This window comes from Takifugu rubripes, chromosome 19 (genome assembly GCF_901000725.2).
Source record: "Takifugu rubripes chromosome 19, fTakRub1.2, whole genome shotgun sequence".
Lineage (NCBI taxonomy): Eukaryota > Metazoa > Chordata > Actinopteri > Tetraodontiformes > Tetraodontidae > Takifugu > Takifugu rubripes.
In genome coordinates this window covers 2,832,486-2,854,008 of record NC_042303.1, presented here as the reverse complement: position 1 = coordinate 2,854,008, position 21,523 = coordinate 2,832,486, and the positions used below count along the sequence as shown (strand labels likewise).

Genomic DNA, 21,523 nt, shown 5'->3' with positions numbered 1-21,523 from the left:
TCCTGGAGACCTCAAGTGCACCCTCTCCCAGCAATTATGAGCCCAGCGAGAGGGGAGTGCAGGGTGACAATGATTTCCATCTCTCGGGTGCCTGCTGGTCACCGATGTGATGGCTGAGGTTGTTCCCCCCGGCTGGGATTTCGCAGGAAACTCTAGGTCATTCCAGTGAGCGTGGCTGGACCTGTTCACCGCTTGACAAGAGTGCAAAATTATTTAGGAAATGCGAAGCTGTCATCTGATCATCATAATCTCTGAGCGTGAACACTTGTGTTGTTTGATGGGCCAGAAAGCAACAGAAATGTTCACGCCCAGAAAAGGGCAGAAATGTCAGCATGACAACAAATGGACTTGAAGTTCACCGATCCTGCTGGAAGCAGCATAAAATCATTTCCAAAGTGGCCGATTTGGAAATTAATGAATGTTCTGTGCAGCAAACAGTTTGAAGTGAGACAAACGAATAATTTAAGACGCCACATAGCCGGCAAGTCAACGCTAGATCTACCATTAATTACAATGGGGAAAAGGCCGTTACAAATCTTCCTATATTTTAATTTTTATTGGGCATTCAAGCATGAGCACAAAACGTCCCATTTAAACTGCGACTATTTGTCGCATTAATGCAGAAGTCCACAGTCACGGTGCGTGAGAAAACCCTCATTACCGGCTTGTAAGCGCTTGAATGTTGTTGCTTTGGCCCAGTTATGTGGCTGCAACTTCAAACAGCTTCCTTTGCTTTTTGATGAAACTCATTTAGTCTGCGCTTGCACTGCTGCCCCGGGGCAGATTGGGAAAAGAGCTGTCGTCAACCCAATTTTCACTGTAATGTCATTACAAGCTGGGTCTCAATAGTTCCCCAACTTATAGAAAATAGCCGCCGTCATTGAGAAACCAAGACTACTGTTTCCAGGTATCGTTGCTTTCTTTTTGTTGGATTACTAAAAGAAGCTCTTTGCTTTAAAAATAAAATCTCTTCTCTATTTGATGTGTTTTCAGCCCTCTGGCATCTCTTAAAATAATGATTAAAAAAGTGGGTTCCCTGAGGAAACGCAACTAAACTTTTTGGACGTAAGATTGACAAATGAAACATTTGAAATCCAGGCAGCATCTAACGTGGCCACATTTTGGCAAGATATTCAGGAACGCCGTCAAGGCCGTTGGGGCCACGGAGTGCACGGCCCGTTTTATAGCAGCGCCCATCGGAGACGTGTGTTTTGTGGATTCGGATGCAAAGGATGAGTAGCCGATGAGTCCAAGCTGTTATTTGACACGCATCTCTAATAGAAATGAATCGTTTAATAGTAATCATTGAATAAAAGGGAAGCTATTCCAAGGGTTTGGCTTGGTCTCAGTGCACATCGCAAGGTCAGTGTTGCGGAGGCAGCGTTTTCTGAGCGTTTCCAAAAGAACAGCTCCTCCTGCAAGTGGTCCCAAGCGCTGCTGGGCCCGACTGTCTAATGAAACCCAGGAGACCCATCAAAAATGCTCTTCTTCATTTGTTTCCTCTCGCACGGCCACTTCCGGCTATTTCCAGACACAGTAACATTTATGCTTGTTCGCGAAATCATTATTTTGTCCGTGTCCTCCGGCGCGTCCGGCTTCATCTCCTCCGCTTTGACGTCTACTGCAGCTGATTGGAAGGGACAGCACTTGTAGAATTCTGCTTTAAGATCTATCATCATGTGATTCTGCAGAGCAATGCTCCCCACACATGAGTAACAGCTTCCCGGTCCTACACATTTAAGCACCCTCGGAGCACAAGCAGGCCCTGATTGAAAAGAAGCGAGATAATAAGAGTTAATAATGAGACTCCAAGCTGAAAAAGTCTTGGCAATGTTTCTTTTTCTTCTGCCTTCCTCCCTTTTTTGAAACCTTCATGATAATTGCAGCAACATAAAAGTGCACATGGGTTTAAGGTGCTGTGGAGGAGGCGCATACGCAGGTTCGTTCTGTCAGGTTCCCAGTTTCTGGGAACTCTTTTGCAGGGTTTGTCCTGCGGGGGGCGTGGTGGAGCCATGCCTCAGTCACAGGTGGTGCCGGGGACTGGTGCACCTGCAGACTATCGGCAATCAAGCCACCTATTTATGGACTGTTCTCACGGGTGGCCAGCGTTGGCATGTCTTGTCTGTTTCGGAAGACCCCAGCTACACTCACTTGGACTAATGTAAAACTTTTCCCTTCGTGGATTACTTTTGGACCCGTTCCTCGGACTGTTCGTTTATCTATATCCATCGTGGTCTGCTTTTTGACTCCGCTCGGAATTTTGGTTGTAAGTTTTCTTTTTCTGTTTGGGTGAAGAACGGAGTTGCACGATTTAGTGTGAACCGAAATAAAGCTTCACGGAAAACGATACGCCACTGTGTCCTGCCTGCTTTCGGTTCCTAACACAACCGTTCGTAACATTACATGCCAACCCGCATGGATCCGGCGGACCAGGACGCAGTGCGCCGTACATTAGAGGCTCAGGGAAGGTTGCTGGGTCAACACGACCAGCTCCTCACCGACATCTGGACCTCCCTCCAGACTCTTAACGCCAGCGTGACGGACCTGCTTGCCCCGGGACGAGCGGAGCTGGCCCCGCCTCCGACCCCCGCGGAGGCGCCGAGAGTCGCGTCACAGCTGTTCACTGCTGCACCACGGGAGCCCCACGTTCCGGTCCCGGAGCGATATTCCGGAGAGGCAGGTGCGTGTGCCTCATTCTTGCTCCAGTGCTCGCTCGTTTTTGACCTCCAACCCCTCACCTACCCCAGCGACAGGGCAAGGATTGCCTTCATGGTGAACCTACTCTCTGGGAGAGCGGCGCAGTGGGCCACAGCCGTGTTGGAGAACCAGACCCCCGCGTCCTCTAGTTTTCCGGTTTTTACGGCCGAATTTAGACGGGTTTTTGAGCTTCCCATTCAGAGCAGCGAAGCGTCCTCCCAAATTCTGTCCCTGCGCCAGGGGTCCAGCTCTGTCGCTGACTACTCGATTCGTTTCCGTATCCTTGCTGCCCGAAGCGGCTGGAACGACGCAGCGCTTCAGGGAGTTTTCACACAGGGGCTTTCCGACGACCTGAAGGACGAGTTGGCGGCGAGGGAGCAGCCGGAGACCTTGGAGGCGCTCATCGGTCTGGCTACTCGGTTGGACAATCGACTTCGGGAGCGACGCCGGCAGAGGATGAGCGAGCGGACGGTGAGACCTTCTGGGAGGTTCTCCAGGCCGAGCGAGACCACCGGGGACTCGTCTGCCTTCGTCCCTGTCCCAGCGCCTGAGGCTTCAACCTGCGAGCCAATGCAGTTGGGTCGAACACGGCTAACCCAGTCAGAACGTCTGCGCCGGCGCTCAGCTGGGTTGTGCGCCTATTGTGGTCACGCAGGCCACCTCCTCGACGTCTGCCCGGTGCGCCCAAAAGAGTAAGCTCGTCAACGCCGGCAGGAGTGCTGGCGAGCGGATCCTCTTCCTGCTCACCTCCCCGTCCGTCTAACCCTCTCTGGCACGCTCCTTTGGGGGCAGGAGTCGGTGCCAATTACCTTCCTGGTGGACTCGGGTGCAGACGGCAACTTCATTAGCCAGGACCTGGCCCGGCAGGCCCGTCTTCCCCTCGAGACGCTGCCCGAACCGAAGACCATTCTGGGTCTCAACGGAGAGGTCCTGGCTAGGATTACCCACCGGACCCAGGCAATCACCCTCATCATCTCTGGTAATCATCGTGAACAGATCCACTTCTTCCTCATCCGCTCCTCCTCATCCCCTGGAGTTCTCGGGTCCCCATGGCTGGCCCTACACAACCCTCAGTTTGACTGGCCTACCGGGAGGCTGGTGAGCTGGAGCGTTAACTGCCACACCAACTGTTTGCGTTCGGCGGTCACCTCCTTGTCAGGGACCTCGGCGCCTGCCCAGGAGATTCCCGATCTGTCCCAGGTTCCGAGAGATTACCATGACCTAGGCGAGGTCTTCTGCAAGCAGCGGGCGCTCTCCCTTCCGCCCCATCGGCCGTATGACTGTGCCATCGATCTCCTCCCCGGTGCCACGTTACCATCGAGCCGACTCTACAACCTCTCCAGGGCGGAACGGGAGGCGATGGAGAATTATTATTGGTGAGTCCCTAGCTTCTGGCCTGATCAGACCCTCCTCTTCTCCAGTTGGTGCTGGGTTTTTCTTCGTGCAGAAGAAGGATGGAACCCTGCGCCCCTGTATTGATTATCGGTCCCTGAACGAAATCACAATTAAAAATAAGTATCCACTGCCCCTCCTCGACGCAGCCTTCGCTCCTCTACACCGGGCCAAGGTTTTTTCTAAATTAGACCTTCGGAGCGCATACCATCTTGTGCGGATTCGAGAGGGGGATGAATGGAAGACAGCCTTCAACACCCCTTTGGGCCATTTCGAGTATCTGGTGATGCCGTTTGGACTCACCAACGCCCCCGCTGTGTTTCAGGCTCTTATCAACGACGTGCTCCGGGACATGTTAAATAAGTTCATCTTTGTGTACCTGGATGACATCCTGATCTTTTCCGAGTCTGAGGAGGAGCACGTCCAGCATGTCCGGCTTGTTCTCCAACGGCTCCTGGAGAACCGACTTTTTGTTAAAGCGGAGAAGTGCGACTTCCACACCACCTCCATCTCTTTCCTGGGCTTCGTGGTGTCGTGGGGACAGCTTTCGCCAGACCCAGCCAAGGTGAGGGCGGTAATGGAATGGCCAACTCCTTCCTCCCGTAGGCAGTTGCAGCAGTTCCTGGGCTTCGCTAATTTCTACCGTCGCTTCATCCGCGACTACAGCAAGGTGGCCGCCCCGCTCACCAGGCTCACGTCCACCTTACTTAGCTTCCGCTGGACTCCCGAGGCCGAAGCTGCCTTCAACAGACTGAAGGTCCTGTTCTCGTCATCACCTATTCTCACTCACCCCGACCCCAGTCGGCAGTTCGTGGTTGAGGTGGACGCTTCAGATGTGGGAGTTGGGGCCGTCCTGTCCCAAAGGAGCGGGGAGGACCAGAAGCTCCATCCGTGTGCCTTTTTTAGTCACCGGCTCTCACCCGCAGAACGGAATTATGACGTGGGAAATAAGGAGCTCCTGGCCGTGGTCCTGGCGCTCCAGGAGTGGAGGCATTGGCTGGAAGGCGCCACCCAGCCATTTATCGTATGGACAGACCACAAGAACCTCACATACCTCCGGAACGCCAAGAGGCTTAGCTCCCGGCAGGCTCGGTGGGCTCTATTCTTAGGGAGGTTTCGGTTCACTCTTACTTACCGTCCTGGATCGCGTAACCTGAAACCCGACGCCCTTTCCCGTCAGTTTGCCTCCGAGCCTGGGGAGATGGACCCGGACCCCATATTACCCCTCTCCTGCATCCTGGGGGCTGCATCCTGGCAGGTGGAAGAGAGGGTCCGCGAAGCCCAGCAATCTGCTCCGGATCCTGGGGGATGTCCTCCAAACCGGCTGTTCGTCCCGGTGGCGGTGCGCTCAGAGGTGCTGCACTGGGCCCATTCGTCGCGATTAACCTGTCATCCAGGAGTCAACCGCTCGTTACACTTCCTCCGGCAGCGTTTCTGGTGGCCCTCCATGGCCCGGGACACCAAGGACTACATAGCTGCCTGCCCGGTGTGTTCTAGGGGGAAGGCCTCCCATCGGCCACCGGCAGGACTCCTTCAGCCCCTGGAGATTCCTCGACGACCGTGGTCACATATAGCAGTGGACTTCATCACCGGCCTCCCTCCTTCCCAGGGTCATGAAATCGTTCTCACCGTGGTCGATCGTTTCTCTAAGTCGGCCCACTTTATTCCCCTACCCAAGCTCCCGTCGGCAGCAGAGACTGGAGAGCTCCTGGTCCAGCATGTGTTCCGCCTCCACGGATTACCTACGGACATAGTTTCGGATCGGGGGCCACAGTTCTGCTCACAGGTTTGGAAGTCTTTTTGCTCGGCGCTGGGAGCCTCGGTCAGTCTTACGTCGGGGTACCACCCACAGGCCAACGGGCAGGCCGAGAGAACCAACCAGAGCCTGGAGGACGCCCTAAGGTGTGTGGCAGCCCAAGACCCATCCTCCTGGAGCACCTACCTGCCATGGGTAGAGTACGCCCACAACTCCTTGGTTTCTGCCTCCACTGGTCTGTCCCCCTTCATGGCTTCCCTGGGCTACCAGCCTCCATTGTTCGAGGGGCAGGAGGAGGAGGTTGCTGTACCGTCAGTGCAGGCCAACATTCGCCGTTGCAGGAGGGTGTGGAGGCAGGTCCGTTCGACTCTACTGCGGACTTCTCGTCGATCCCAACTGCAGGCCAATCGACATCGGACGCCAGCCCCCTCCTATCAACCAGGTCAGAAGGTCTGGTTGTCCACCAAGGACCTTCCACTCCAGGTCGAGTCTCGGAAGCTGGCTCCTCGCTTCGTGGGTCCCTTTGAGGTGGATCGGATGGTGAACCCCGCAGCCGTCCGCCTGAAGCTTCCTGCAGCGTTGAGGATACACCCCACCTTCCATGTTTCCAAAGTAAAGCCCGTTGCAGAGTCGGATCTGGTTCCCCCGTCTGACCCCCCGCCTCCTCCCCGCATTGTGGACGGAGGTCCTGCCTATACGGCCCAGCGTATCCTGGACGTCCGCCGACGAGGCCGGGGCTTCCAGTTCCTAGTCGACTGGGAGGGGTATGGTCCGGAGGAGCGATCATGGGTTCCCCGCCGGTTCATTTTGGATACCAGCCTCCTCCGCGATTTCTACCATGCCCACCCGGAGAAGCCTGGAAGGACGCCAGGAGGCGCCCCTTGAGGGGGGGGTAATGTCAGGTTCCCAGTTTCTGGGAACTCTTTTGCAGGGTTTGTCCTGCGGGGGGCGTGGTGGAGCCATGCCTCAGTCACAGGTGGTGCCGGGGACTGGTGCACCTGCAGACTATCGGCAATCAAGCCACCTATTTATGGACTGTTCTCACGGGTGGCCAGCATTGGCATGTCTTGTCTGTTTCGGAAGACCCCAGCTACACTCACTTGGACTAATGTAAAACTTTTCCCTTCGTGGATTACTTTTGGACCCGTTCCTCGGACTGTTCGTTTATCTATATCCATCGTGGTCTGCTTTTTGACTCCGCTCGGAATTTTGGTTGTAAGTTTTCTTTTTCTGTTTGGGTGAAGAACGGAGTTGCACGATTTAGTGTGAACCGAAATAAAGCTTCACGGAAAACGATACGCCACTGTGTCCTGCCTGCTTTCGGTTCCTAACACAACCGTTCGTAACACGTTCACCGTTTTCTTTTCACAGCAGACCTGACAAAAGAAGACTGGCATTAATTCCTTTTCATTTTACCTTTGCAGAGTGCTGTCCTGCAGTGCTCTCATTTAAATGTCCACTTTTCAAAACGATACTTCAGACAGAAATCGAGCTCTTTTGTGACTGATTTCTTACTTTGTCCATATATAACTATGAGGTTTATGGAGGATTTATTACAGATGATTATTTGGTTCCCTGCAGTAACACTGCTAATGAAGATCAGCTAATGTATCCAGAAGACCCTGCACCTGTAAATACTAATTACCACCTTTGCCGGTTTGAATTTCTCATAAAATGTGCAAAACTAATGTAGCTTTTAGGCAAAAAAAGGTTGTGCTGAGGGATGGATTCAATAGATATTTGACTGAGTTGAAAGAGTCTTTGTATTAACATAATTACAGTGATGAGGCTGAACTGGTTGGAGAAGTTTGACCAAAAATCCTGTTGCTTTCTACAGCCTTCTATAGAAAAACCAATTATACAGTAGGATGTAATTCTCAATAAACTGTCAACCATATTACGAATTATTGATCATTCTGTTACATTTGAGGGGAGCTGCAGAAAGACCTCATATGATGATACATTACTGTTGTAATCAAAGGTGAGTTTTGCCATCGTCAGCAAGAAAATCAACCTTTGTTGACAGTTCAGAGGATCTACGATGCTAACAGATGCTAACAGGAAAAAGATTAATGCCAGTAAACATCTCCTGCTCTTCATAAGTCCGCTAAATTTATTAATTCTACCGTCACAATAAAAAAGGGAAATGAAGACGCAGCAGAGGTGTGAAGTGAGTCAAGATGTTTACCTCTATTCCTGTAGCCATCTATTATTCCTCCCGTAGTCTGAGCTGGATCTGAGGAAGACGGTTTTCACATGGCAGTGGGAAGCATCCAAATAGGTAAACCATTGAATTCTCTGGAAGAAAAGAGAAAAGTCAAGGGTTGCTTTCACCAGGCTCTCATCTGTTACCAACAGTGCTGCTATTGTGCAGACATTTGTGCATTTTTGTGCGACTAGCTACGTCCGAGCACGTGCAAAAACCCTCGAATTAACGTAGCTCACCTTCCACCTGCTGGGATAATGAATGAGGCGTATTAATATGGAGAGAAAAAGGCGTCTTTGCGTTCCGTCACCAACCAAGAGGAGCAGATGGCTTTGCTTCGAAAGCTGTTTCAGCAGTCGTTTAGCCTGCAAACAGAAGCTAATGCTAAAGTTAGAGTTTTCCCTCCCTCCGATACTTTATCACCGATAGCTTTACTGTTCGTACCAAAAAGAAAATGAGACAGTGAATTATTCCTGTTCTGATAAAAGTTATGATGCTACCTAGAGATTAGCAGATGTCTCACAGCTGTCAAACACCTCAAAATAACAAGTTTCCTTTAATTTACGAAAAACCAAAAAAGCCAAAGTGATGTAGTGAAGATTTAAAGTAATTGGTTGCACATTTTCCCTGCACATTTTCCCTGACTGAGGTCACGACAACCTTCGTTAAAGGAATCCGCAGGTTGACCCTCACAGGTTGAGATTTTCCTCCCAAAAACATAAACACCAACACCAAAGATGTCAGCTGAGAGAACATTTAGAGCAGCGTTACCCCTCCGGAGTTCTGCTACTTGTATTGAACCTGGAATTCCCAACCGGCAGCAGTCACGTGTGTGTAAGCCAAGCGTCTGTGGCGTTTACTGACTGGAGGAATTCTGCCTTTGCTGTGGCCTCTCTGTAATTCACATCTCTTTGGTGTATTTTAAGGTGTATTTTAAGCGTGACGGCGAGCTGATAGAAGTGATCTCCTACACGACCAACGACCAGGCGGCCGGTTCAGCGGGATTCCGAAGAGCGAGACCTCTCGTCAGCCGGGACCACGACGAAACCAAACTGCAGCGTTCTCTCTCCCTCCTGGACCCCGACGGACGCTCGGCTCGACTCTACACCGACAGCCCCCGGCGCGTCCACGCTCAGGGCCAGCAGGCCCACGAACCCAGCCCGGCGACGGAGGTCATCCCAGAGACCGTTGTGAGTCGGGAGTTCCCCCGCTGGGTGCACAGCACCGACCCCCTCTACTACTTCAGCTACACTCACCTCCCCCAGAGCGACGGGTCCGTGGTGGTGCAGGCCCGACTCACGTGGACCCTCAACCCCCAGCTGGACAACGACGCCCTTTTCAGCTGCGAAGTCAAGCACCCAGCGTTGTCCATGCCCATGCAAACAGAGGTGACTCTAGGTGAGGATTCCCGATTCATTGGTTCTGACCTCTGCTCTCATTCCTCACCATCCTTTTTCTAATCTGGGTCCAAAACTCTCCACTGACGGGCCGATTCATCGAGCTGTCTGTCGCTGACGAGTCAAGCTGAATTAGACGAGTCAAACTTAGACGTCCTCCGTGTTGTAACGTTCGATAAAGACGGTTCCACGGTGGTTCCTGCTCTTCATGTGCACCTGAAGCCACCGGACAGGAGCGATCTCCTAATCCTGAGGCGATATTAGGGCCACGTCGCATTTGGATGGGAGGGAGAGAGTGGCAGAGCCAAATCGCACACTTTCTTAGCTTATTCCAAAAACCAAAATGACTTGCAGTGCATCCAATTAACATTTCAAAGGAACCTCGTTGGCACGGTCCTCCTGGAAAGCAGCCATGCGCTACCTACACGGCGAACAGAGACATTATCTTCCATGAGATGGCAGCAATGGGTGCCGGCTGGGTGGCGCTCTGATGGGGTTATTGGCATCGGTTTAGTGCAATATTCTTCTCATTATTTTATCTGTCATCAGCACCTGTCAACTAATTAAAAGTGCCTCATTGTGCTGGTGTGCAGCTGAAGTGACGTTTGATCCACCGCATTAAACCCGCTGTAATGCATCTGAAACATCGCTAACATCGCGTTATTCTTGCAAAAAAAGCCGACATATATGTGGACTGAACAACAGTCTGGGCTGTTGCCGGGGGCAGAACGGTTACGGGGATGTTCCTTTGCGTGCGTCCACCTGTAACGTGTTGTTGCCTGTGGACCAAACTGCAGCCGAGTCTCAGAAGACTATTATCATAGAGCAGAAACCGGCCCACAGTTCCACCAGCACTTCATCCTCCTTCCATGAATAATGAAACGAGGAATTCTGAAGCAACAGTGTGTTTCTGACTGGGAACGCAGCCTATAATATGGGCGGAGGCGTCTGGACACTTTGGGGGAAGGAGCCACGTGACATTTCTCATAAATGTCAAAGACTAATATTTTGTCCAGTCTTTTTATTTTGTTTTTAATTAATAGCACTTCCCTTTGTTCTTTATGTAAACCCGATGGAGTGGGAACAGGAAATGGGCTCTTTTTTTGGTGCTAATTGGAGCATACTTGAAATTCAAAGCACTCGCGTACCTGCTGGGTATGTCGACAACACAACTGTGCAGCAAAAGATGCAGGTTTTGATGTTAAAGGCTTTATTATAATAGTAAGAAAGCTAATTGGTCTTCTTCATTATTTCTTATTGAATGTGATGGTCCAAAATTGCTCATAGGCTTCTGCTAATTAGCATATTTCCTTTTCATGGTAAAACTTCAGCTACTAAGTGTGTAATTGCGCTGAGGGATGGTCCCGCTGTATATGCACGCACGTGCACGTGTGTTTGGACAGGAAATGAAAAGGTTTTTTCCGGTGCCCACGTGTGATAAATCGTTCCCTGATTTAATATTGCCACGTGAGATGGAACGCCAGGTTTACAATCTGCCATTGTTGCCCCGCCGTTAATGCATATTCATGAACCTGGTGAGTCCGTGCGCCCCATGTGAATGTGGGTGCACGGACCCACGTCTGCCACGTGTGCACGAGGTTATTAAACCAAGTTATTCCTCCTCTCTCCTCCAGAACACACCGCAGCTGTACTTCACTTTAGTTATCTTCCTCTGCCAATAGATTCAGAGGTGTGTGTGTGTGTGTGTGTGTGTCTGTGTGTGTGTGTGCTGAGGAGAACCCATTCAGATGTCTCTTCATGTATTTAGAGAGGATTGCAGTGATGTGTAAGGTTATTTGTATGTAAATCAATATGTGCGTGTTTTTCCTAAATCCTCAATAATACTGTGTGTAGATTCAGAGGTGTGTGTGTGTGTGTGTGTGTGTGTGTGTGTGTGTGTGTGTGTGTGTGTGTGTGTGTTTGCCCATGCACAGCTAGATTAGTTTGGCGTCTCCAGCCTGTTGTTCGTGTCCTCGCAGCCTGTCTCTGTTTCCCGCCCTTGAAGGTGGATGGCAGTCACATGGTCGTAGACCGCCAGCCTGTGCACTGTTTCTTTGTCGGACTCTGGCGCGTCTTGAAGTGAATGTTGTTTTGAAAGCTCTCGGGTAGACATCTGAGGCAGGGCGCTTGTTTCATCTTGCTGTTCGCGCTGCTGCCTGAATCAAAGTTGGTGACGTAGGACGCCAACTGTCGCTGCTGGAGCGAATCCCAAAAAATCAGCCCCCTTCTCGCCTCGCCGGTGTTGGGAGCGCTCGAGCGACCCGGGTGGAATTTCCGTTTTTTTCAGTCTTTTTGTCAAAACCCGTGTTTGCACGAAACGACGCCTCTCCCAGCGCCGGAAACCGAAACGGCCGTGCTTCATTAGCCAAAACGGGCAGCCGGCTGCACGCCAAGCTTTTTTTTTTTTTTATTCATCCTCTTTTTTTTGTGATTTCTATTCCAACTCTAATGAACTGAAGAACCTGTGGGAAGGATGGGAAGGAGAGGGACACCTGAACTGTGTGTGTGTTTGATGAGGCCGTTTGTTTAAGCTATGGATGTGCGCGGCGTATGAATCAGGCATCTAAAAGCAAATTATTAATGGTCTCAACTCATGCAGAAACAGCTTATTCATGCATTATGTGCTACTCATAGCACTTAAGCTGTAATCAAAGCACTTATCATCCTGTAAATTATTAATTTTATCTGCGCGCCACGTTAACAAAAGAGTAATTAACCCCCCCAATCTAAAGATCTGCTTCCGTCTCCAGCTACCACTGTGAGTGAAACTAAAGGAAAGCCATGTGGAGTTTTCTCCCTGGCTTCACTTTCCACCCCGTGGTCTCCAATTCTCCACAGTAATGAGCGTCTACCCAATTTAGTTGCTTTTATTTCCATGGGGGATACATCTGGCACAGTCCTTTGATTCAAGGAACCTGCGAGGGCCTTTTTCTTGCCCTGTGACCTTAATTGAAAGGAAATTGTGTTTGCCTCTATCCTGTGTGACAAAGTAGGTATCCAGCAGGATTTTCTCTCCACGCTCACCATAGTGACCTTGCTTTGCTTTCTATGTCCTTGTTTTAGCGGCTCCAAAGGGTCCTAAGCTGCTGATGACCCCCACGAGGGCGAAGGTGGGCGACACGGTTCGTATCGTTGTGCAAGGCTTTCAGGTGAGATTACCAGCAGTTTAAAGTCTCAACCGTCAACAAATCGATGCATCTTGTGGGAGGTAGAAGCACAGGACAAGTTTGCCACTTTGATGCATCAATTTGGAGGCAACCCGAGGCAATTAGCTCTTGCTTTTCTTCCTCGGGTCTGTGTGAACGTGAAGGTTTGGAGCTATTAAGTGAGCAGGGTAGGAAAGCTCAGACGTGGGCGATGCCGAGGAGCTGAAGCTGCAATTGCAGCTTGTTGAAGAAAAGGCACCGCGAGATGGGTGAAACCAAAGGAGAAGAGGGGGGTTGGGGGGGCTGGACCCTCCCCCGAAAGGGGCAAAAATAACAGGTTGGGGGGAAGACATATTTGAGCCATTATTAAAATTAGAGTAGCTTGTTTATGTGGTATTTCCCAAACCGCCCTTTAACGGACCGTACCACTCCTGAGCCTTCAGGGATTTCTGACTCGATATTCTGTGCCCGACGCCGCTGCGACACGAGGGCCTTGTGACTGCTCAATTATGAGTAAATTTGCCGTCTCTCATGCATCTGTCAGCCTCTCTACGCACGCTTCCAGCGCGTGGCCTCAGACGTGGTCGCCTCCTATCAATAGCTTTTTTAGCCTTCTTCTTGTCTGCCTGACAGTCGGCTACGCTAACACCTGGCTCGGATTTGCCCGCCGCACTGACGTTGACGTAGTGTTTGTTGTTTCCCTCAGTATATCTGTTAGCATGTAGTGTTACCTGGCATAGTTATTTGGTATCATGTCCAGTGAATGCAGGCTACACAGCGCGAGCATTAGCTTAAACTCTGAAACGTGAGCAGAGCCAGTCGGTGTGTCAACTGTCCGTAGACGTAAATTCACGTGAATCTGGCATTCCTCGACATTTTAGCGGCTCAGATCTGTTCGTAGCTACTAACCAAATCTCCAAGTGTGAATGTAGCAACACAGAAAAAATGCTTGTCACTGTTGGAAATTCCAATTTTAATTCATGTTGAGCTCTATTATGTCAAAAATAAACCGATGCCTTTAAAAGCGTGATATAAGCGGATCCTAAACATGACAAACCATTAGAAATGTCAGACATTTAGATGGTTAAATGAATTAGCAACAGCTTTTTTTGGGGGGGGGGGGGGGGGGTGTTAAAAAGGCCCAAACTGTTGAGTACTTGGGAGGTCAGATGACAGGAGTCAAAGGTTCAGGTGGTCAAACTTGGAATCAGACTTTAGCTCAGGCAGGTAAACAACGCTGGTGTTACTGGAACAACACAAACGTGCAATGACCCAGTCAAACATGGGGCTTTGAGAGACCAAGGAGGAGACGATGAGACGCAGGTGCACACCGTCCTTCATGTGGTCTCACGTCCAAGGAAAGTGGGCGACAGGTGACGGCAGGGCCGTCGTGCTAGTTGCATTTCCGTCGTTCCCATCAGTGACACACGTTTGGAAAGTAAAGTTAAAGTTACTCCAGCTCACTCCAGCAAATCCTCTTCCCATCATTTATGTGTTTTGCCATCAAGTGTCCTTCACGTGGAGGGTTTTGTGGGTCCTTTTCTTTGTCTTACGTCTGTGCTTGACACGGAGTCCCTGACAGTTCAGTTCAGTTTGATTCATTTTAGTCAAGTCAGTGGAAGCAAATCTACCTCGAGTGGCCTCTGAGAGCCATCAGCTCTGACGGAGCGCCGTTTAAGGGCTGTTTAAAAGGATAAAAATGGCCCAAATGTTGCCAGTTCTACCTGAGTCCGTCAGGTCCAGCAGACGTGGTCGTTGTATTGGTGTAAAAAGAGAGATGATGCATTTATTGAGCCCATAATAACTTTGGATTTAAAGAAAAGAGGGCTTGATCTTCCCTGAACCTACTTCATCCAAGTAATAGAATATTTTTGAAACGTTATGTTTCCATTTCTTTGATGTCATATATCCTTTTATTTCAATTCAATCAGGGCTTTTTCATTGCCTGGATGACTGTAAACCAACGGTCAAGTTTTCATTGTTTCACAGCTAAATCGGTTGTTTCTTTACGTTTCCATTTTCAGCTGTGTGTGTGTGTGTGGGGGGGGGGGGGGGGGGGGGGGTTTCAGCTGAGTGGCAGAACACCCCCCCACACCTCCTTTATCTGCTTTCTCTTCTTCGTCTCTCTCCTGTGTCTCACCTGGATTTGGTGTTGCTAGAATGAGGTGTTTCCAGAGCCCCTGTTCACCTGGACACGAGTGGGGGGGCGCTTGCTGGATGGCAGCACGGAGCGGGAGGGCAAGGAGCTGATCCTGGAGAGGGTGCCTGCTGAGCTCAACGGCTCCATGTATCGCTGCACGGCCCAGAACCCTCTGGGCTCCACGGACACGCACACTCGCCTCATCGTGTTTGGTATGTATGCACAGGCGCACCACTCGCCCTGGCCCCGGTTTCAACTGGTTACCATTGAATAGATTTCAGAAGAAGAGCTTAACTGGACTCTTCGTTGATGCTCTCAGCCTTTCTGAGTCAGATCGATCCCGAAAAGGTGAATTAAGATGCAAAAGCATCACAATGACGGGATCACCGTGGCACTCTCCTGGCTCCCACCGGCCCGTTGTCCTCTGGGACCAAGTGGAGCCCCTCCTTCCTGGAAGCTGCCCTGGAGGCTCATCGGTGACCGCTACAATGCTGCCGTGCAACAAATCAGCTAGGATGAGCGTCTGGCATTAGTCCTGGACTGAATTCACAAAAGATTCTCCTGTGTGGTGAGATGATGCCTCTGAAGCGATGATTCTGAGAGAGAATGACAACTCTAACGGGGCCTGATGGCTCTGCTGAGAATTTGACCCGTCTCTCTAATCGCTCTGACATGCTTCAGTAGAGCAATTATGGACTATTTGTGTACCAGAGATGTGTGTTTGAAGACCCACAAGACATTAGTGGGCTCTCAAAGAGCAATGGCATGATGTCAGGGGGTTTGACATTGGCACTTTGGAGCTGTCGAAGCAGATAGTAGGAAGAAGGACAACTTGTAACACACAAACAGGAGCTGAACAGCATTAGCAATACGATGCTATTTCCCTTCACCTTAAGTGGTCCTAACAGGTATTAAGACATGCTACAAATGTTCAAACTACCATACGGGCCTTAAAAGAACTCCCATTAAGGTGGATTTATCATTCATGAGGGGTTTTTCCTTGGGAGGCTTTTTACTCTGACGAGCGCTAATGTCTATTTAACACCCTGATGCACCCGACAGTGTTATTGGCTATGTGTCTGCTATGGCCCATCTGCCTACCTGCTCTTTGTAGATAGTTTTCACTCACACTTAGAGGAAGGAAACGATGATTAAGCGACCTTGGCTGCATCCCCAATTGGCTTTAAGACAAGACAGTCTCTCCTGACCAGGAGGCGTTCGCTCGGCAGAAGTGTTCTTTCTATATTAGCGGGGACCAGCCTGGAACTCTTTCCTGATGTAAAGCACCACTCGCTCCTTGATGATGCGCCTCGGTGATAAGGCCCTCTGAGATTACTGGGACATCAGGCAGTCGAGTGACACGCAGACGCTCGCGCGTGCTGAAGACCTGTTGAGAGGCCGGTAAACAGGGGCGTGAACGTGAGCGTGCACGGCACAGGAGAAAGAAAGAAAGAGAAAAGTTTCGCATTGCACCGCATCTACCTGCCTACAAGCTGGAAGGTGCGCAGCAAGCCTTTGGTCTTCCTCCTGTGTAATTACCTCAACCCTCAGAGGAGTTGGGAGGGATTTGAAGGAAGCGCACTGTCGGAATGTGTTGTGCAGAGAAGACACTGGCAATACTGATTAAAGGTTAAAGGCAATTTCTTCCCGAGTTCACGTTCCTGGGCTGCGTGAGCCAAACTGGAGAGTTGTGTAGTCTCACAGCGACCAGAGAGGCTCTGCGTTGTGCTGGTGCAGCGCTCCGTGTTCCCACTTCCATTAGCAGGCCTGCTCCTCCTCATCGGGGACTGGGCTCTTTATATGTGCTTCGGGAACTTGGGGATTTCACTCTCATTGGCCAGGCACCGCCTCCGTCGGACACTCCCTAATCCCGTCCCCTCTCCGGCCGGGTCTTTCCGGGTCGCTGTCATTTGTGATCGTCTGATCTTTCTTCTCTTTGTCCCAACAGAAAATCCGGACATGATGAAAAATACGCAGAATCCCAACAGTAAGTATTTCAGCCCCACTAATCGCTCCTTTCCGAGGCTTTTGCGTCACCCAGCGTCCAAATGACATCGCGGAGGAAATGCCGCCGGGTTTTTCCGCTGTTTCAGCGGTCAGAGTGCCGACGAGCGCACGTTGGGCAGCGACAGGCTGCTGCTCGGGCGACTCGCGCAGACGTAGCATCAAGATGAATCTTTGCCTGTCGTGATTAGGAAGTGAGCCTGTCACTCTGCTTGGAGGGTGGGATCAGCGGAGCGTCCCGTGCTCGCCGTGACTCATTCGCAGCTCCTGAGATCATCATATGTAAAGATGAGGAACCGTCAGTGGAGGCTGCGAGGCTCTTTGGGTATCTCTTTATCTACTCGCTCGCAACCTTTCTTTCATCTCCGCTGTGGCCGCTTGGTTCCCTGTTTCCACTGCACGCTTTCACCGATGTGTTCGCACTTGTGAACGCCAACACACACATGTTGGTAAGAAAGAAAACAGGCTTGACAACAAAAGAGTGCAGGAGGTCACGTGACTGAACTCGAGACGGGACAGTTAAGACGTGTGTATTGATGTCACAGAGAAGCATAGATAATGCTCCAGAAAGCAAAAATGAGAACAAGAGTCTCGCGACGGCGGTTTTCCAATGAGTGGAAAATGCTTTTAGACCACGCAGTGCACCGTTTGCCGTGCTGTCCTTTGACTCCTGCTTTTGTCTCGGCATGCAGAGCGAACAGATTACCCAGCAGATGGCGAGCGGGCCTGTCTTTAAGCCGAACGGCCCCGTAGTCAGATGAGATGCTCCGGCTTCGCCTTTTTCTCTCGCCTTTCCTGTTTTCCATTTCTCCCACACTTGGTTTTCCCTATCTCCTCCCCATTTCCTGTCCCTGCTAGCCATATCTTCGGGAAGCCAATTTGAATATGCAAATGCTGCATGAAGTGGAGGAGCAGGTGTGTCACAGCAAGGACAGAATGGGGTCAGTATGGGACACTCGCGCGTGCCGTGCATGCCCAATGAATTTTGTGTACAAGGCCCCAAGTGGTTACTCCCAAACATGGCTGGATATCCGCGTCGCTGACTGCTTGCAAACGGACACAGTTCAGGAAATGAAGGATATTTATTTGGTGATGTCAGAGTGCTAAATAGAGAAGAAACGTGAAAATAAACAAAGCATTAAGATATCAGAATTCTGAGACTTCTCCCTCCACGATTATTTTCTGCTGCTCGGAGAGAGTCAGAAATATTAATAACAAATGACATATTTAGCTTATTTTAAGGTCAGGCCCAATTGAGCTGAACGTTATAAATGTAAAAGCACGTTAGTGCAACAATCTGCTGCAACTGAAGCCCAGACTGGCGAAACACCCGAAAGTGGGAGCCAAAATGTGAAGGCAAACAGATGGCTGGGCGTCTCGCATCTACAATTCCAGACCGCAAAGGGACCTCAGCTGAGGATCTTATGCTCGGACGAGCTTCGTATTGACATGAAGTGGGTGCATCGTATGATGTCGGGTGACCCCGCAGCATGCGTTAAAAATGCAACTGCGTTGTGCTGGTGCAGCACGGTGGGGCTGGAGGCCGGCGGATGAGCTCTGGAGCTTCCGTCGCTTTGCTCTCTGGCACTGACGGACATGATCTGTGGACCTTCTGCTGCTCAAACTGTCCACACTTGCACTGTCAACATCATTATTATTATTGTTGTTGTTTTTATTGTGGCGTCAGTGACCGAGAGGGTTATCTCATTCCTGTTCCGGGGCTACTTATGAAGGAAAGTCACTCTGTGCAGTGTGGCTCTACCATCAGCAGGGGGTGTTGCAGCTCCTTCACCTTCACAGAGCTTTGGACAAAGACTCCGTTGCTAGCTGCTAAAGCTTTAGCATTACATTAGCATTCATGTTAAACTAAAACCAGGGAGTTCCTCCTGGGCCCGTCTTTGTTAATGTCACATTTGAGTGGCGCTGATGTCATTATTGTGAGGCTCCACATCTCACTCAGCTGTATGAACATCATTTCCTCTCACTGTTGCTACAGTAACTGGGCTACGTACAGCACACCCGTGCTTTTGTTTTGCATCAGATGTTATTGCTGACATAAAAACGTTAATTTGACGACGTTGTGGCCGAGCGGCAACGGCTCGCGTGGCTTTCAGACCTTTAAAACCAATAAAAAGGCGCGATAATAAAATACCTTCTTGTAATTGTGAATGGTATCCTCAGAAATGATTGTGTCTGATCAGCTCTCTCTGTGGTCTGCAGATGGTGTCTCCTGCGTGCACACGCTTGGACCGCCATGGGTGGTGCTCGTCCTCACGGTGGCGGTGGTGGTGACGTGAACCCCCCCCCCCCATCGAAGCCGCTCGGGCTCATCAAGTCTCTCTGGCACACGCATACGTACCTTTGACCTTCTTGCATATCTACACACACACTTTGAACCTTTTTAGACGATCAGTAGGCCTCCTCGCGTCAGTCGGTCAGGATGGTGCACTACATACTTTTTCTAAACAAAAAAAGAAGATGGTGTCAAGAAAAACGTCAAACGGACACAAAAAGTGACAATTTTAACTGTATAGTTCCGTCTCGTCACACCTTTCCTTTCTTGTTCCATCGTCTGGACTTTAATGCGGTGGATTTGGAAAAGAGCCAAAAAAAGGCAGTGGATTTTATTTCAAGTGAATCAAAACGTCATTGTTGTTGGCTAAAATGTGAAAAGTGAAGTTTGTTAAAGGGCTGTGTCACCCTATCAACCGTACCTGTTTGTTCAACCCTGGGATGTACCTGATTAGCACTCGGCTAGTAAAAAAAGACAGTGGCTGCAAAAGAAACAGCTTCTTTTTCAAATGCACATTTACAGGAACTGTTTTTCCTGATGGCTGGGAATGTACAAGATGATTTAAATGCAGTAAAACTGCCCCCCCCCCCCCCCCCCCCAACCCCCCGGGAAAAAAAAGAAACGCAGAGGGGGAAAAAACTTTTTAAGTGTATTTTGTGTACATCTATGTAAATACTGAAAATAAATGAAGAGGCTCTATTGGTTATGGCGAGGGCTGATTGCTGACACGTATCGCTCTTCTTTGTGCTTCATTCTGCATCATTCATGCCTCAAAGGGAGGTCCGACGCTTCAGCCCACTTATTTACTCATCCAGGCCTTTAAGGGCAGATAAAAATCAACATTTCAGTTATGTCAGCTGTTTTGGGGGCTGCATGTGAACCATCGTTTTATTTTTTTTCTCCTTTTTGGCGTGCTCTATTTCAACGCAACACAATGCAATTCATCGCCGCTGGCCTGTAACCGAGTTGTTTCCCTGTGACCATAAGTGATCTGCTGTGTACAGTAGGTCACTCACGTTTCCGCCGTTCTCGCCACCTTCCTAGGGACGTGCTCCCCTGAGGCTGCGCGTAAACAGGGTTGTTGCATTTGTTTCCTTTCGCCTGTATTAAAATGGACCGATGACGAACCCTTCCAAGCCTTGACTTTATTGGACCACTGTGCACGCGTAGCATCCCTCTGCTAAGCTACAGCCACAGCTCTGTTCATTCATGATGATCAATCCAACGTTTCCATCATGAGATTTGCAACTTAAAGGCAATGTGGCCTCCACCAGGTGGAGGTCACCACAAGCCTTTTGAATAGAATAAATTAAAAATAGAATATAATATAAAACTATAGAAATATAAATAAATGAATGAACTGAATGAATGGATGTCCCAGTATTATGTTATTGCAGTGTTGTTCCAGTCCTTCTGTTGGCCCTCCTCCCCCCCAGTGAGGAGTTGAACAGTCTGATGGCTCGTGCTACATGCTAAAGCAGCAACTAAAAAACTAGTTATGTGAGGAACCTCTTTTTAATAAAGTAAAAGCTTTACACGCAACTAGTCCACCTGGTCGTATGTTAAACCGTCTCCAATACGTCTTTCGTGACAGACCATTTTCACCTGCCCACAGGGAGATGTTTTCTTATTTACCTGCCGAGGACTTTTCCCTTCAGTCACGATTGTCCTTGATGATTTGGGACATCACAGGGAAGCGACTGTGTTTCTTTTTCGTCTTTCTTTAGCAGATGGAGAAATCTGAGCTGCTTCAGTGGGTTTTGGAAGAAAATATGGATGTTCGTGCCGGAATGTTCAAGGCAAGGCAACGTTTGGCTTCAGCAGCATTGGGAGTCGCTTACATGAGCCGGAGCGATGATGAGGATCAGGAGCCACCTCAGTGGCCATCTGTGAATTATTCAGCATTCGGCTTTGTTTGAAGAATCCAGTTTCTTTGTGCTGTGCAGGCTTGCTTATCAGACGAGCAAACACACATGTCATCTAAGACACCGGACACACCCTACGTGCACGTCTCCCAGGATGCAACTTTAAAAGGCTTCGCTACACGCTGTTACGATCACTAATAACTCGGCTACCGTGTCGCAGAGACGCATGTCGGGACTAAAATGTCCCGTGTGCCTTTATTTGCTGTTCCTCAGATTATCTGCTCTTTTTTCATGACAAACGACGCCTTCACTGCCTCTTCTCAAGAGCATCATCGCCGCCGGCGCAGAATGCAATCTTTGATTTGCCATGTGATAGCGCACGTAGCCACATCCTGGTTGTTAACGACTTGAATTACGCCACCCACAACTTAAACATCTTTTTTTTAAATTTCCTGCCGCTTTATTTGTCCTATAAAGATTTTTGAATAACAAATTGTGACCTTTTCCCAACAGCAAAGATCAGATTAGAATATCTTCATAGCACCAATGAAGTCGGATGTGAAAAGCACGCGTGACTCAGTAAATTGAGCAAATATTGATCATGAAGGTATTTAAATATTCTGTGTA

The 21,523-nt window shown here is 49.8% G+C and overlaps 1 protein-coding gene and 1 long non-coding RNA gene across 2 annotated transcripts in view; one reads left to right on the top strand and one right to left on the bottom strand.

Moving 5' to 3' along the window:
• The window catches only part of igsf21a (immunoglobin superfamily, member 21a), a 119,120-nt gene extending 99,357 nt beyond the window's left edge, over positions 1–19,763 (top strand). Inside the window, exons 6-10 of the mRNA XM_003973035.3 lie at positions 8,978–9,449; positions 12,512–12,597; positions 14,754–14,946; positions 16,683–16,721; positions 18,959–19,763. Of these exons, the coding sequence (XP_003973084.1) occupies positions 8,978–9,449; positions 12,512–12,597; positions 14,754–14,946; positions 16,683–16,721; positions 18,959–19,035 (867 nt within the window). The 3' untranslated portion in view covers positions 19,036–19,763. The remainder of the gene's footprint in view (positions 1–8,977; positions 9,450–12,511; positions 12,598–14,753; positions 14,947–16,682; positions 16,722–18,958) is intronic.
• LOC115246937 (uncharacterized) lies at positions 14,633–16,719 on the bottom strand. Its single transcript, XR_003886036.1, has 2 exons — positions 16,217–16,719; positions 14,633–16,121 (listed from the first exon to the last, which is right to left on the bottom strand). It is a non-coding gene; the product is annotated as an uncharacterized lncRNA (long non-coding RNA).
• Positions 19,764–21,523: the final 1,760 nt, after the last annotated feature.